We start from the raw sequence: 16,868 nt of genomic DNA, 5'->3' as shown, positions 1-16,868 counted from the left end.
TATCTCTGGGACTGTTTTGGCAACTCAGTGGATTTCTCCAGAAAATAGGAACCTTGAAGTGCCTGGGTGGTTCAGTTGGGTTAGCATCTAGTTCTTGGTTTCGATGTCAGGGTTGTGAGGTGGAGCCCTGCGTCAGGCTCTGTGTTCAGCTGGGGGTCTGCTTGAGATTCTCCTGCTCAAGCATGCATGTTCTCTTCAAAGAAATACATTTTAAAAGAAAGAAAGAAGGAAGGAAGGAAGGAAGGAAGGAAGGAAAGAAAGAAAGAAAAGAAAAGAAAATAGGAGCCTCTTAGCCTTACCCTTAATGATTTGCAATTTTGATATGCTCATTTATTTTCTTAGAATGATAGTCCTTTCTTAAAAAAAAAAACCCAAAAAACAAAAAACACCACCACCTGCTGTAGCTGGGTGGTGAGACCAATTCAGATACATTTTATTAGAAAAGATACATATTGCTATGGGGAAAAGAGCCTGAAAAAAAAAAAAAAGAAGAAATACATTGCCAAACAGAAAATCCCCTAGAGAACAAAGATCATGTTAAATATTATATATCAGACAGAGCAGAGTCTTATGTATTTCTAGATTCTTTATCACTGAAGATGTTTTCTGTTCAGAACATAATTTCAGTGCCCCCAAGGCATGCCTTTTGAACCACAGTTCTCTTTGTAAATTATGACTTAAAGAATTAATTCCATTCCACTCTCTAATAAAAATTCTCTCCTTAAAGACTCATGTTGGAAGTCATCTGTGAAGAATTCTTGCAAAAATGGTTGGTCCTTTTTGCCAAAATTAAATAAGCCTTGTGAATTGTCACTGTTAAGTTTCCCTTATTTCTTACTTTAAAGAAATAATGACATCTTATGAAACCAAAATGGAAATTATGGTGGCTAGCCAACACTGACATAGATGTCTTGAAAACTGAAGTTCTTTTTTTTCCTGTGACATTATGACTAGTCTTCTGCTGCCTGGTCTAAGAGAATGACACCAGCCTGCCCTACGTCTCCCCTCCCCCCACTCACCAACCAGCACATATGTACACTTGGAAAAAGCATTTAAAAGACAAAGAAGAATTGTAAGTTTCCATTTACTGAGAACCTTTTAAAAACATTTCTGAAAGCTTACCTCAACTGAAATTATTCCTTAAAATTCACTATTAATAAATATGTATGTTACATATTATATGTACATATAATATATGTATATTAATATGTAGCTATTACATATGTATATATATTATATGTAGATTGTTGTATATAACATATAATAGCATTTATCATGTAAATGTGATAGCCTTTACTATATTTCACTGTTTTAAACAATTCTATAAGTTCATTTATTTAGTCCATCCAACTCTTTGAAGTAGGTTCCATTGTCAACTTCACTTTACAGATGAGGACTCTGAAGCAAAACCACACCTTGAAGAGTAGCAGAGCTCCTTTGGACACATGTCAGCTCTGTCTCAGGGCTTCCTACTCCCCAAACCAAAAGAAGCCCACTAGGTTTCACTCTTGCTGAACTTGCAGTGAGCAGCATTTGATGTCATCAACTACCCTTTTCTTGGAAACTCTATCTTCTGCATTTTTGACAATTATTTATTAAGCACACAGTTCTGTGTCACGCAGCGTGCTAGGCACGGGGAATATTTCAGTGAATACAAATCAGGCAGAATTCTTTTTCTGTGTGGAATGCACATGCTAGTGGAGAGAGACAGATTATGACAGCCCGTGAAACATCATTACAGTAAAGTAAATTTCACGATGCAGTGGGAGGTGGTACGTGCTATGGAGAAATGTCCGTAAATATTTATAAAGAGGGAAGGGTAGTGCATATTAAAGGGAGGTCAGGGGAAGTTCTTTTAAGAAAGCAGAATTCAAGCAAGAACTGCAAGGAGGTGGGAGACGAGTCATGAGGATATCTGGGGGAGGAGCATTTCCAGAAGGGGAAACCAGCAGTACACAGGCCTTGAAGTGGGTTTGCAATGGTGTGATCGGGAGGCACAAGTGGAGAGGCTGAGGGTAGGGAAGGGTGAAGGGGGAAGAGTCGAAGACAAGGCCCAGGAAGTTCTGAGCATGGTCGGAGCAGGACCTGGTGGGCTGTTCTGGGGAAGCTGGCTCTTCCTTTGAAAGAAATGGGAACCCTTTGGAGAATTTTGAGTAGAAGAGTGACATGATGTGATGTATATTTTTGTAGGATAATTCTGGCTGTCGAGGACACAAGGGTGGGAAACAGGAGGCTGTTTGGATAATCCAGGTGAAAGAAACAGGGGAAACTTGGACAAAGGCTGCAAGGGTATGGGGAGAATTAGTCCCATGTTGAAGGTAGAGCCAACGTGATTGGTTTGGAGGCAACATTGTGAGAAAGAGGCGAATTCAGGATGACCCCAGGGTTTCAGCCTAATTAGCTGGAATAGAGTTTCTGTTAACTGAGGTGGGGAAAGTCTATGAATGGAGCTAAAGTAAGGAAAGTCTGTGAGTGGAGGTCAGTTTGGATACAGAACAAGAGCATATATCAACAAAAACATGTTAAATTCAATATTAAAAATTAAGGGCAACTTAAATGTCTAATAATAAATAATTGCATGAATAAATTAATGATGCTCCCATACAGTGGAGTACTATGGAGGCAAAAATATTAAAAATATTTTGCACATCTGTATATTTTTTATTGCCGTATTAACTGGAAAAAAAAGCTGATTGTTAAATAGTACTCATGACTCAACCACATTCCTATAAAGAAGAAGAAAGTACTTTGTTTTGTATAGGAAAAATAAAATACATAATAAAATTATAGTAGTTGCTGTGTAGGGCAATTTAATTTTAATTTTTTTGTTTTTATATCTTTAAAATTTTTGTCAAAACTTTTTGTGAATAAAAAGGGAAAATATATATTCTACCTACATTTTAATAAGATTTATAGAAGTACAATCTAAATATAATATATGTATGCATAGAAAAAGCCCTGAAGGGGGCTGCCTGGGTGGCTCAGTCAGTTAAGCATCTGCCTTCGGCTCAGGTCATGATCTCAGGTTCTGGGGATCAAGCCCCGCATCAGGCTTCTTCCTCAGCAGTGAGTCTGCTTCTCCCTCTCTCTCTGCCCCTCCACCCCTTCACCCCTCTCTGTTTGTATCTTGTGCTCTCTCTCTCTCAAATAAATAAATAAAATCTTAAAAAGAGAGAGAGAGAGAAAGAAAAAGACCTGAAGGATGTACCTACAGTGTTACTGTATTTTCTGTAAATGGCAGGGATGAGAATTTTTTTTTTTTTTTTTTAGATTCTTCATATTTTTTTTTTTCTCTTTTAAAAGATTCTATTTTTTAGGTAAACTCTATACCTGGAGCTTGAACTCACAATCCCCAGATCGAGAGTTGCACACCCTACTGACTGAGCCAACCAGGTGACCCTAGATTCCTCATATTTTCTGATTTTTAAGAAATAACAAGTATTAAAAAACAAACAAGTATTACCAGGGTAAAAGTTTTAAAAAGTTATAAATTAAAAGGAAAACTTCACACATGGTCAGTCAGTAAACTTGGCCTGTAACGTATTCTGTTGTCATCTTATGGACTGTGTTTGGGACTACGAGGCTGAGGGCAGGACAACTGCATGGGAAGGGTGGGGGAGACCTTCATTCGCATGTTTTGGGAAATTACAGAAGTAGCAATGTCTTCCACTGTTATTTTTCACCTGTCAGCCCTCTTCCTGCTATGAAAGATACTGGAGGCAGATAGAGAAGGAAGATCCACGGACCCCCCCCTCCTCTGATTCAAATAAACTTTCACTGTCTTCAAATGATTCTTAAGTAAGGAGTTTAAAAATCCATCTTATTAAAACATTCAATACACTATAAAATGTTAAGTTCTATATCACTTTTTAACAATTCATCAATTTCTCCATTATTGTTGGAGATGATTACTCTTTTTTTGATACCTCAAACTTCAACTTGATATACTTCATTATTTCAGAAGCTTAAAGTATATGAAGTTCTGAATGCTGCCAAATTTAAACCCCACACTCTAATGATTTTGGGTGGGGGGAGGTAGTACAAATTATCCTAGACAGGGAGACTAAAAACAGCTTTACAACCATTTTGTGGTATCCATTTTCAAATGCCAGCAGGCAGAACTTTATACCAAAGTGTAATATCAGGTTCTAAGAAAGTGATGTCAATATGAACTAGCTGCCTTGGTGGAAAGATCGAGTGATGTGATTTTGTTTTGTCGTTTCAAGGGAGTGAAAAAAATAGACCCCGAAGTCTATGAAAAATTTATCAGTCACAGATTTGGAGAAGAAATGGTACATCGCATAGATCTTTGCTCCATGCTAAAGAAAAAGCAAAGTAATGGTTATTATCACTGTGAGTCTTCGATTGTGATTGGTGAGTTCCATTTAAAGATTATGTGCTATCTTTAGTTTTTATTTCTCTAACATCATGTCTTTTGGCAGATATTTGGGGCTAGTTGTATATATTTTTCTCAATAACACGTTTTTATGTATATTTTATTTTGGCAATAATACATTGGAAATTGTATAGAACATATTTACTATTCATATTTATCAGTATTTTGGTACCTGTGGTTTTTATACTTTCATGCTTCAAATATAATTATAATGAAATCCTGAAATGTTGATTCAAAATTCATTCCAGTTTAATTTTATTTCATGAATATGAAAAAAGCATCTTCTCCTGTGAAGGCCTATATGAGCACACCATTCCACACCAAGCATTTTCATGTTTGCTGCTTTTAATTAGCAATTAGGAATAGAATATTCCAGGCCAAAAAGTTTCATTCTGAGAAGATAAAGTCTAGGTGGCCTGCAAAGATTGAAAACTTGTCCTTCAATTTCTTCCCCAAAGGAAACCATGTTTTTCTGGGAAAAAAAAGATTCATGCATGAGTGCTTCTATCATCTTATCAGGGAGATTGCATGTGATTGAGACAGATTCATACACAATTATGTTTCCACGTGAAAAGTGTATGCATCAAGTGAAGACTTTTTTTAAAAACCAGAACAAGGCTGTTCTGCAGTGTGAATGTATTCAAAGGAATCTGATCTGTTGAGATGCAAATGTGCTATTTCAAACCCAGGCATTATTCTTATAAAATTGTGAACTTCAAAAAAATTTAAAAAATAAATTACAGTTGTGAACATCAAGAGAATCTGATTTGTATACTTTTGAAGTAACAAAGAAGAAGTAATCAAAGAAGATAAATACTTGTATTTAAATATTTCAAGGTCTTCAACCAAGATAATTTCTGTCCGTATCAGCTTGAAGAAAACCTGTGGAAGTATACATCCTCAAAGAATCTTAATACTGAAGATTGTAAATGCATTAAAGAAAATGTTCCAGAGACACAATTTTATTTGCAAATTCTCACTAGATATTTTCAGAGAAGTCATCATTTTATCTTCCTAAGATCTTAGCTCTCTTAAACAGAAGATATTTTGTATATCATCTGAATTTATGTTCTCAAACATTTCATGTCTATTTCGAGGAGGATTTTTGTGTTTTCAGAATCTCTGGTGGAGAGCTATTTTCCATCAAAGTTTTGATGAGGGCCAAACAATTTCCATTTAGTAAGGTTAATAGCAGAGGACAAATTTAAGACTTTCTTGTGTAACATAGACGTTGGCTAGCTTTCTGTATGTTCTCTGTGTACTTACATTGGGCCAATATTGAAGGAGAACTCCATGCTCTTCCTTGCCTTTCCCGATCCTGTTTAAAAAACAAATAAATAAAAAAACCCTGAGTCCTGTGTAGATTTTCCTGAAGATATCGTGAGATTAACATCATCCAGTTTATGACACGTGTGAACTACATTGCTGTTAGACAGCTCTGTTCAGCTCACTCCAAATCAGATGCGTCAACCGGTGAGTTTTCTATTTTATTGCTCCTTTCAGCTTAGTCAATAAAATTCCCTTATTCTAGGCAATATCTCCAGATTTCCCCCTCAGGCTTCTTTATCTCTCATCTTTTCTTACTCAGAGGGATTTAGCTTCTTTTAAACTCCACTAATCTTGTGTCCCCATACTGATCATTTAACATTATTTTTTAAAAAATGGTTTTTGCCTGTTACAGATGCTCTACTTTTTGTCACATTTTGGGATGCCAAAATGAATTTTAAAATCATATTTGCATCTAAAGTGATAATTATTATGTTATAATTAACCAATTTTAATACGCACTAGAATTCCTTTATTTACTATGGATAGTTACTGATTTTTCTCAGTCTTATTTTTACTTGAGTTTAACAGAATATTTAGGAAGATTCAGGACACTTTCTTTGTAAGTTTCATTTCTTGATCTGGTTTAATTGGCTTCTTTTTGATTTGATCCTAACTCAGATTTAAAGTCTGTTTCCTATACTTTGAACCTGTATTAATATTGTATTGTATTGATAGAGTCGGGCATATTTCCATTCTTAAGATATTTTGCATTCAGAAGTCTAGGATGGAAGTTGGCTTTAAAGACTCTGGAGTTGCTTATAAAACTTTGTATGTAGGTACATAAGTGATTTTTCTGGGGAGGGAATTCATTAGATTTACATTATTTCCTGTGTCTTAATTTGTTAATAGTGAATTCTTGGAGAGTAGTATTTCTTTTCCATTTTGATTTCTTTTTTGGTTATCTAAATTATGCCATTTAGGGCATGTATATTATTTAAAAAATATCAATGATTATTGATATTTGGATTTCCAATTGGTTCTTTTTCATATTTTCCTATTCTATTCTTTACTTCATGGATGTATCTCTTTGAAGATTTCAATATAATTAATTATTAATGTTATTTTCATATATTTAAAAATATTTTATTTCACTTATCTTTTTAAAAATAAATTTGTTGTGTAACATTGTATAAATTTAAGGGGTACGAGGTGTTACTTTGATACATTTATATGTTGTGATATGCTTGCCAATGTAGCAATATTTATCACTTTGCATAATTATAGTATAATATTTTTGTCTATATTCAGTATACTGTAAATTAGATCTTTATGGCTTATTTATTCCTTAATATAAGTTTGTACACTTTGAAACAGCATTAGTCTTACCCACCACCGGCATTTTCTGGTAACCACCATTTTACTATTTTTTACAGATTTAACTTTCTTAGATTCCACTTATAAGTGGTTTCATACACTACTCATTTTTCTCTGACTCTTCTTGCTTATCATAATATGCTCAAGGTCCATCCATGTTGCCACAAGTGGGAGGATATTCTCCTTTCTCATGGCTGAATAATACTCCATTGTATGTACGTACCATATCTTTTTATCCATTCATCCATTGATGGATATTTGGATTGTTTTCATACTTCGGCTATTGTGAATAATACTGTGATAAACATGGGAGTTCATGTATCTTGTTGAAATCCTATTCTCATTTTTTTGGGTTTATACCCAGTATAGAACTACTGGATCATGTGGTATTTCTAGTTTTAATTTTGGGGGGAACCTCCATACTCTTTCTTATAGTCATTGGACCAATTTACATTCCCACCAAAAGTGTGTATGGGTTCCATTTTTACCATATCTTTACTAGCATTTGTTGCCTCTTGTCTTTTTGATGACAGCCATTCTGACAATTGTGAGGTGATACTGTTGTTTTGATTGGTGTGTCCCTGATGATTAGTGACACTGAGCTTCTTTTCACATGTCTGTTCATCATTTTGAACAACAACAAAAAAACCCCAAATAATCTGACCTAAAGATGGGTAGAAGAGCTAAATAGACATTTTTCCAAACATGACTTTTCACATTTTAAAAATATCTCTAGTTCCTTGGGTATGAATTCTTCCATTTGTTGGATCTTTTGTGGCACTCCTTTTCCTCTGGTGTTTTTAGGTTTTGGAGAGCTCTTTGTGTCATACTTGTGTGGTTTGGCAGATGTCTCAGACCTGGTCCCACAGGGAACACTGCTTTGAGTTGGGTTAGGAGCTGGCAATAGCAAACCATCCTTGTCCATAAGAAGTTAGAATCTAGGGGCGCCTGGGTGGCTCAGTGGGTTAAGCAGCTGCCTTCGGCTCAGGTCATGGTCTCAGGGTCCTGGGATCGAGTCCCGCATCGGGCCCTCTGCTCGGCAGGGAGCCTGCTTCCTCCTCTCTCTCTCTCTGTCTCTCTGCCTACTTGTGATTTCTCTCTGTCGAATAAATAAATAAAATCTTTAAAAAAAAAAAAAGAAGTTAGAATCTATACTTTTTATATTTTTAATCAATTTCTGAGGGTTTTGTTTATTATGCTTTACTTTTTTTTTATAATAAAGACAATTAGCCCTTTGCTTTATTAGCTCAAATATTTTCCAGGATTTATTTTACATTTAATTTTGGTCACAAGTCATTTTTCACAATAAATCCTTTTAATTTTTGTTAAATTATAGATGAAAAATTCTTCTGTGGTTTTAAAAATTATTATAGAGTCATCTCTAAATCAAAGATCGGTAACATATTCATTTATATTTTCTTCAGTTTTTTTTTTTGTTGTTGTTGTTGCTTTTGCATTTGAGCTTTTAACCTACCTGATATGATCATTAATATAAGTACTCAGACCCAGAGGATTAATACAGAAATCTGGTTATTAATAGTGTGTGTGAAGTAGGGATTTTGTTTTAGAAATGTATTTTTATGATTTTTTTATACCCCAACTCTGTTCCAGAGATCATAAATTAGCAGCTTTTCATTTTGTATTTCACTGGCACAGAGTTTTATTTTTTATTATTTTCTAATTTTAATAACTTGCCCACATTGGGGTAATTTTATGTAAAAAATCTGGGTTCCTGCTGTCCTCTGAGCAATCAGAAAATGTGACACTGGTTCTACATTTTTGCATGGTAGCAATTTCCTAGTTGGGGTAGTTGGCACACTGACCTTAGAAGTAGCTACCTTTTATCATCCCCCTTACTCTGATGTTCTTAACATAAATTTGCTGAGCATGTCTACTACGTGCTTGGTTCTGGAAGCCATCTGAATTTGGATTTCCCCTGCCAGTTACTGCTGTTCCCTTGCCTGCTTTCCATTTCCATGCTGAGCATTTTCCTTTCCGTCTTCGACCGTCGTATACCTCCATGTGAGTTGAGTGTTAGAAGAGTTTGATAGGATATGGAGGCAACATTCATATTTTCAGACACAAGAAAAGTTTCTGTATCTTAGTTCTTCCATAGTCCAAACTTCAGGTGATACTATACCTAGTTAATATTAGGTCGCTACTCCTTATCAACCAAACTGCAATAATCAGCCAAAATTCAAATCCAAAAAGAAGAAAAAGGTGAAACTAGGAATAAAATATGGCTTAGATATCCTGGAGTGGTAGAAGCTGTTCTTAGTGAGCTACTTACTGGAGTTGAGTGAATTAATTTTTCTCAGGCAGCTATATTCCATTTATTTTTCCTTAGGGAAGGTAATTGACTAAATGACACCCTTTGTAAGATTGATGAGCAATTTAATGCTTGAGAAGACTAGTTTACTTTCTGCTCTCAGACGTATCTTAGAGGAGGCAATGGAAAATTTGGAAAGGTCTAGAGGTATTTTTTTGTTTTTGTAGGCCAGAATATTTCTTTATAATTTTTGCAAGTAGAGGTGGAAACCATAATTTTCTAGGAACCTCAACTATCTTTTGATTTAATAATAATTATTCATCATTAATTTAATGAATGTTATTAAGTATGTACAATGTATGTGCACCTCTCTGGCATCATGAGATACAGAGTAGTATAAGACATAGTCCTTAAGAGTGATAGTCATTGGGCAATGAGAAATGGAGAGAAAGGAGGAATAGATGAACTGGAGTTTGCCCATAACAGTAGTGAGTTTTGTTAGGATGCAGGGGAAGAAGCTTATGATTTTACCTTCTAGGAGAGTGTTGAGGTGAGGAGAAACAGAGCTTGGAAGAATAGGATGAGACTGAGTAGGCAGATGGAGAGCAGGGATAGGATGATCTTCCGGGGGCAGCAGGTAGGATTTATGTGGGAGAGAAGCAGGCTGCAGGCAATATTAGTGACAGGAGGCACACTACAAAGACTGTAATGACTGAACCTATAGTCTAGTTAGCTGAGGAAGGGATAGCAGGGAGCTTGCTAGGTCTGTGTATATGAGAAGTACATGAAGGAGTAGGAAAGGAGATGTACATAGTCAAACATACTGAGGTGGTGTGTATGTAACAAAAAAGACTGAGTAGATAGATGTGGGATAAAAGGAGGCGAGGTTTAACACTTCACGTAATAACACAGAATTGGGGGACACCTGGGTGGCTCAGTGGGTTAAAGCCTCTGCCTTCAGCTCAGGTCGTGATCCCAGGGTCTGGGATCGAGCCCTACATTGGGCTCTCTGCTCTGCGGGGAGCCTGCTTCCTCCTCTCTCTCTGCCTGCCTCTCTGCCTACTTGTTATTTCTATCTGTCAAATAAACAAATAAAATCTTTAAAAAAAAAGGGAGAGAAATGATTTTTTAAAAAATAACACAGAATTGGATCCTGAAGGTAAGACATTGAATTAGTTTCAGGCTGTAACACAAAGGCAATGAAGAGGATAGGGCTGGGCTAACCTTGGCTCAAATAGAAGCATACAGGTGTGCACAGATAGGGTTATAGAAGAGGAAATGTGTCATAGGTAAATTAGAGTGACGTGACTGTAGTCAATTCAGTCTATATCCAATGCCCAATAGGTCAGAACAGAGAGATACCAGACTCAGACTGAAACACTATGAGAATTCTAAGTGGCATGAGTCAATTAATTTATTCTATCCAAATGGACCTTTTTTGAGAATCACCCTTTAGAGACCTGGACAGCTTAGACAATCCTATCAGTCTTAAAAGGTTTGACTTGGTCCACAGAGGGATTTCTAGTAGTTGTTTCTATGTGATGGAAGGAAAAGATTTTGGGGGGTACATTTGGGGAGAACCTCATCTCTGACTTTGTTGTCTTAATCTTCAGTGCTCCTTTCCCCTTAGAAGCTGTGATAGAGCTCCCAATGTGCTATCTGGATTTTGCCTACTTTAGTATGTAGGCATGAGGATCTGCTCAATGGAAGATAATATTGTCAATGTGATTGACCCATTGGTTGTTCAGCAAGAAGGGGGTTAGAGGAAGAAGGAAATCAACAATTTTTCTTTCTTGGGTGAAAGCTATAATTAGAACAAAAATCTTAAAGCTTTCTAGAATTCTTTTTTTTTTTAATTTATTTTTTATTTTCAGCAGAACAGTATTCATTATTTTTGCACCACACCCAGTGCTCCATGCAATCCATGCCCTCTATAATACCCACCACCTGGTACCCGACCTCCCACCCCCCGCCCCTTCAAAACCCTCAGATTGTTTTTCAGAGTCCATAGTCTCTCATGGTTCACCTCCCCTTCCAATTTCTAGAATTCTTAAATATGAAACTTTAGATCAATGATAAATTACAAATTTTTAAGGTGTTTCATTTGAAAATATTTGTTTTGCTTATATGACGTATTTTCTCTTGAAGGCCCACTTCGTGGGAAGGGGTACTGGCAATAGATATGTGCTTGAATGTTTATTTTTCTCATGTGAACTTTTGGCTATAGAAAAATGTGCTTCACTGTGCTTATCTAAGAATGATTTAATGTCCTAATAATTTACAGGCTTTGTTGGGTTTTATGTTCTTTTTTTTTTTTTTTAAGATTTATTTATTAAAGAGAGAGAGATGGGGAGGGAGTTGGAGGAGGGTCAGAGGGAAAGAGAGAATCTCATGCAGACTCCCTGCTGAGCACAGAGCCTGACAAGGGGCTCAGTCTCCTGCCCCTGAGGATCATGACTTGAGCTGAATGCAAGAGTCAGATGCCTAACCAACTGAGCCATATAGGTGCCCCTGGATTTTAAATCCTTTAAAATGTACTAGTTCACATTTAAAAATGTACTAGTTCACAAAGTTTGGTCCATGGATCCCTGGTGGTCCCAAGGATACTTAAGATCTGTGAGGGCAAACTATTTTTTTTTTTTAAAGATTTTATTTATTTATTTGACAGACAGATCACAAGTAGGCAGAGAGGCAGGCAGAGAGAGGGGAGGAAGCAGGCTCCCCACTGAGCAGAGAGCCCGCTGCGGGGCTCGATCCCAGGACCCTGATATCATGACCCGAGCTGAAGGCAGAGGCTTTAACCCACTGAGCCACCCAGGCGCCCCAGGGGCAAACTATTTTTATGAGAATGCTAAGACATTTGCCTTTTCCACTGAGTTAACATTTATACTAATAGTGCAAAAGCAATGGTGTGTGTGGCCAGAATGTCAAGGCAGTTGCAATAAAAAAAAAAAAAGTCAATTTCATGTAAAAATGTTCTTGCTGAGTAGTAAAATCTATTATTTATATTTGATTTGTCTCTATATGTGTCTTTTTTAGTATTTTGTTAATGAAAATGAGAAGTGTGCATGAGCACTTCTGCATATAGAAAGAGGAGGAAAAGCACTAGTGTCATTGTTTAAGTTACAAGCTAAAGTAACCACTTTCTTTTCAGGAATAGCATTTTTTTTTTTCCTTGAAAAATGACTCACAAGTTATCATTTTCACATTTGGGTATTGGGCTGGCATTTTCTTTAAAATACACTTGTCACATCAGGGGCATCTGACATTATTTACTACTAATGATAAAATTCAAGCTTTCAGGCAAAAAAAGAATTTTGGAAAGCTCTAATTTGTTACCATGAGTTTGACAGTTTTTTTTTTTTTTTTAAAGCTTTGAGACTTTCCCCCACTTTTTATTATGGAAAATTTCATAGCCAAAATAGCACAGAGTAGAATAATGAACTCCATTTTCCTAGTTTCTTTTCTTTTGTCATACCACTTTTATTTTACTGAGGTACAAATTATATACAACACTGTACATATTTAAAGTGTATATTTTGATGAGTTTTTAACATAAAGGTACAAATGTGAAACCATTATCACCATCAAGATCCTGACCATTTCCATCACCCCTAGAAGTTTACTAGGGCCCTTTGTCAATCTATGGGTGATAGTAATGATTGGCCCAATGTGGTTTTGTATTTGTTTTTAAGTAGACTCCATGCCCAGCATGGAGCACAATATAGGGCTTGAACTCACAACCCTGGGATCAAGACCTGAGCCAAGATTAAGAGTCAGACACTCAACTTACTGAGCCACTCAGGCATCCCTAATGTGTTTTACTTTTGTTTTGTTTTGTTTTTTGATGTTGTGTTAAGAAGTGTGTTAAAATATGGAAGAGTCACATAACTCTGTATTTTTTAAATGACCAGTATGTGTTACAAGACATGGATAGATAAAAGATCTACTGTAAGTTCAAGATACCAGAAGATTCAAGGGTAAAGAGTAAGAAAAGTCCAAAAATTTAAGATTTCCTATTGCATTGCAACTAAACTTTAAGAAAATACAACTTGTGTTTTGGTATAATATCCATGAGTATCTGAAAAGGCTATTATTCTCCCCTCCTTTTAAAGATTTGTGTCTAAAAAAAAATATGTATCTATGTGTGGCAAGATTTTCCTTAGGCTGGAAATGAAACCGTATATTACAACAGATTGAATGCAGAATCAGACAAGAGGATAAAACTGTCTTTGATTATGCCAGACATTAAAGGAAATTGCAAAAAAAGTAAATTAATGCCATTCTTCTCACTGTAAAAACTTTTACTTAAAATATAGTTGTTTCTCATACAAATGTTCTTAATGGTAATATTTTATTTCTTATCATAATGGGTTTGTGATGTTTTGAAATGAATTAGTAAATTTTCAGAAAATTCTGTTTTAATTTTGAACATAGTAAATACTGATAAACAGTAGCCCACATAAACCAAAGCTCTTTGAGTGGGAAGGAAGATGGGGAGATTATTAGAAATTTTTAAGAGTGGAAAGTGGTCCTGAAGCCAAAATGTATACAATTTACTGCTTCAGTTCATGGTCCAAGAAAACCATGAAAAGATTTAATCCTTAGACAACTCTCCAAGCTTAATTTATGTATAAATATATAAATATATATATATACAGAGAGAGAGAGAGAGAGAGAGCACAAGTGTGCAAGTGCGCACGTGTGTATGCAAGCATGAACAACGGTGTTGGGGGTAGAGACAGAAGGAGAGGGAAAGAGAGAGAATCTTGAGCAGGCTCCACACTCAGTGCAGACGGAGCATGACACGGGGCTCGATCTGGTGACACGGAGTTCATAACCTGAGCCGGAATCAAGAGTTGGATGTTTAATGGACTGAGTCTCCCAGGCGCCCCCCTCCAAACTTAATTTTGATCAGCATTTCCAGCCTTTTCTTCGAACAAATTAATTTTGGTGGCTGCACAGTTATCTAGTTTTTTCTCTATTCCTCTTTAATTTCCATTTGAGCTTTCTGTGGTAAAAAGGTAAGAAGTACAAAAATACCCCAGACTGACAGTAGTGTATACGAATGACTCATTTAAAAGTCATTATTATGTGAAATTGATATTCTATAATATAAAAGGTCTCTTTTGTAGTGGGCAGGACCAAAGAGTTTGTCTTGTTTTCTTTTGCTCAGATGACAGGGAAGATGATTAAGAAAGTTTCATCTCTACTTAGACCAATTAAGATGAATCTATTTTGAGCATGTTAGGGGAAGGAGAAGTGAAGACAGTTTATCATCTGAGAAAACTGTACATTTTTTTTCACTTGAAAACTTTAACAGTTGGAAATTTCCTCTGTTCAGAATTATCAAGGAAATTAATAATTGCTGAGTACGGAGTATTATTAATTATTTACTTCCTGCCACAGAAATTGAGTGACCATATAGTTTATCATTTAAATATACCCTTGTGAGTGTATTTAGGCTAGGATTAAAAAAAAAAGAAGAAGAAGAAAGCCAAGACTGTCCGGTTTTAACTGGGACTGTGTCATCCTGCCTAGAAAGCAGAAAGCTCTTGAAAAAGTAGAACCTTTGATGTGTTAAAATTACTCAGATGCCCATGTTGTTCCTTTTTGTAATCTAATTGTCCTCCCCTTAAATGTTTCTTTGGTGAAACATGTCTTCTAAAAGAAAGTGTTTGAGATTTCATTACTACATGCCCTCAGTGAAAATAAAAAGCATCTGATAATTGGAACTCTCAGCTCATTTCTTTATATTTGCCTGAGTTAGGAAGTCTCAGAATTAAGTAACTAGGAAATTAATCTTAGTGATGGCTTACTGTATTTTAACTGGTGTATCAGCTATTAATCTTGATGCTAACACAAAGTAGAAGCTGTGGCTCAGGCTATTTTGAAAATGCAGCCATCTGTTGGCCCGATTTCAAACCTTATGATTTATATTAGATGCTGTAAGAACTTTACTAAAGGAGCAGTGCTCTGTGGTAAATTTAACGATCTGACAAATTAAACATCAGTGCTAGTGTGATACAATAGTAATTTATGTTATTTTATGATTTATTTGTAGAGCCTTTGGTGTATTTTAGGAAATATGAATATAAGGATGCCTGGGTGGCTCAGTCGGTTAAGTGTCTGCCTTCAGCTCAGGCCATGATCCCAGGGTCTTAGAATCGAGTCCCCCAGCGGGCTCCTTGCTCATCAGGGGGCCTGCTTCTTCCTCTGCCTGGCTCTTCCCCTGCTTGTGTGTGCTTTCTCTCTCTGTGTCAAATAAGTAAATAAAATCCCTTAAAAAAAGGAAATATGAAAATAAATATTGAATTTCTAAAAAAAAAAAAACACTACATGAATAATATTGGAGTGCAAATCCAATCTTGTGGTCAAACAAAGGCATTAAGATGTACAATAAAACTAGTGTTAGGAGGCCCTTCCAGTTGCCAAAAGTCATGGCTAACTAACCCATCACATTGCCTAATTGACTCTGAATAAACTTTTCACCACATTAGTTAATACTCTAAAGGTGCCTAACGTAATAATCTTATAAAAATGTTAGTAACTCATATTAATAGCTGTGCTAGTCATATCAGAATACTTATAGCAATGGTGTTCTTGAGTTTCTAACATCGGAACACCCACTTCAGGTAATTATAGACTTGTGTTACTCTTACTGCTTTCCTTTAATGGCCTGTGATTAATATTGGTGCACTTAAAAAATAAAAGTGCATGGATGTATATCATGTGCTTTTGATTTATGTACTTATGTAATATTTTACATTGCATATATATTTATATGTAATTTATATATGTAACTACAAAAATAGAAACCTTAATTTTATTTTTTCCTGAATTTAGGAAAAACACAACAAAGTTGGCAGTCTCTGCTCTTTAATGTAATGTTATTTAGAAAAAACAATTTGATGATGTGATGAAATCACAAGAGACAAATATGTAAAAACTCATGAAGTTCATCTCCATTTCAGTGAGGCACTAAAGAATTAGGTTGCAGAACAGTGGAGAGACAGTGCACGTGCTACAGAGGGAAAGGCGCAGTGACCCAGAAGTTCCTCAAGTGAGACAGACCTTGTTGTAATGGTCACTGCCACTTTCCAGCTTGGTTTCCTTGCACACATTACTTCAGGACTCCAAACCCATCTGTGAGATGGGGTTAATAATGATGGTTAAACCATGAGGGCTGAATGAGATAATGCACGAAAAGCACTTAGTTAGCATGGTGCCTCACTCGACACTCAGCATTCACTCACTAGTATCCGTTATTATTGCTGTGTTTATTACAAAGTGTGTGTAGAATTATTATTATTTTTTTTTTAGATTTTATTTATTTTAGAGAGAGGAAGAGAGAGAGCAAGTGAGCAGGGGGCAGGGAAGGAGAGTCTTACTCAGACTCCACACTGAGCACAGAGCCCGGTGTGGGGCTCAATCTCATGACCCCGAGATCACGACCTGAATGGAAACCAAGAGTCAGTCACTAAACCAGCTGTTCTACCCAGGCACCCTAATGTGTATAGAATTCTTTTTTTTTTTTTTTAAGATATTATTTATTTATTT

The 16,868-nt window shown here is 36.0% G+C and overlaps 1 protein-coding gene across 9 annotated transcripts in view; it reads left to right on the top strand.

The window, feature by feature from the left end:
- AKAP7 (A-kinase anchoring protein 7) overlaps positions 1-16,868 on the top strand; it is a 154,695-nt gene that overhangs the window by 83,030 nt on the left and 54,797 nt on the right. For 8 of the 9 annotated variants that reach the window (XR_006384582.1, XR_006384581.1, XM_044248816.1 and 5 more), the window contains exon 7: positions 4,227-4,374. Coding sequence is in view for 7 of the 9 variants with exons in the window: in XM_044248816.1 (XP_044104751.1) it covers positions 4,227-4,374 (148 nt within the window). In the remaining 2 variants the exon portion in view is untranslated. Of the gene's footprint in view, positions 1-4,226; positions 4,375-4,854; positions 5,133-16,868 lie in introns of those variants that run through there. The other variant, XM_044248870.1, reaches the window with a different exon arrangement.

The sequence above is a fragment of the Neovison vison genome, chromosome 1 (genome assembly GCF_020171115.1).
Source record: "Neovison vison isolate M4711 chromosome 1, ASM_NN_V1, whole genome shotgun sequence".
Lineage (NCBI taxonomy): Eukaryota > Metazoa > Chordata > Mammalia > Carnivora > Mustelidae > Neogale > Neogale vison.
Note: the sequence above shows the minus strand (reverse complement) of the source record. Positions and strands in the feature narration are given on the sequence as shown.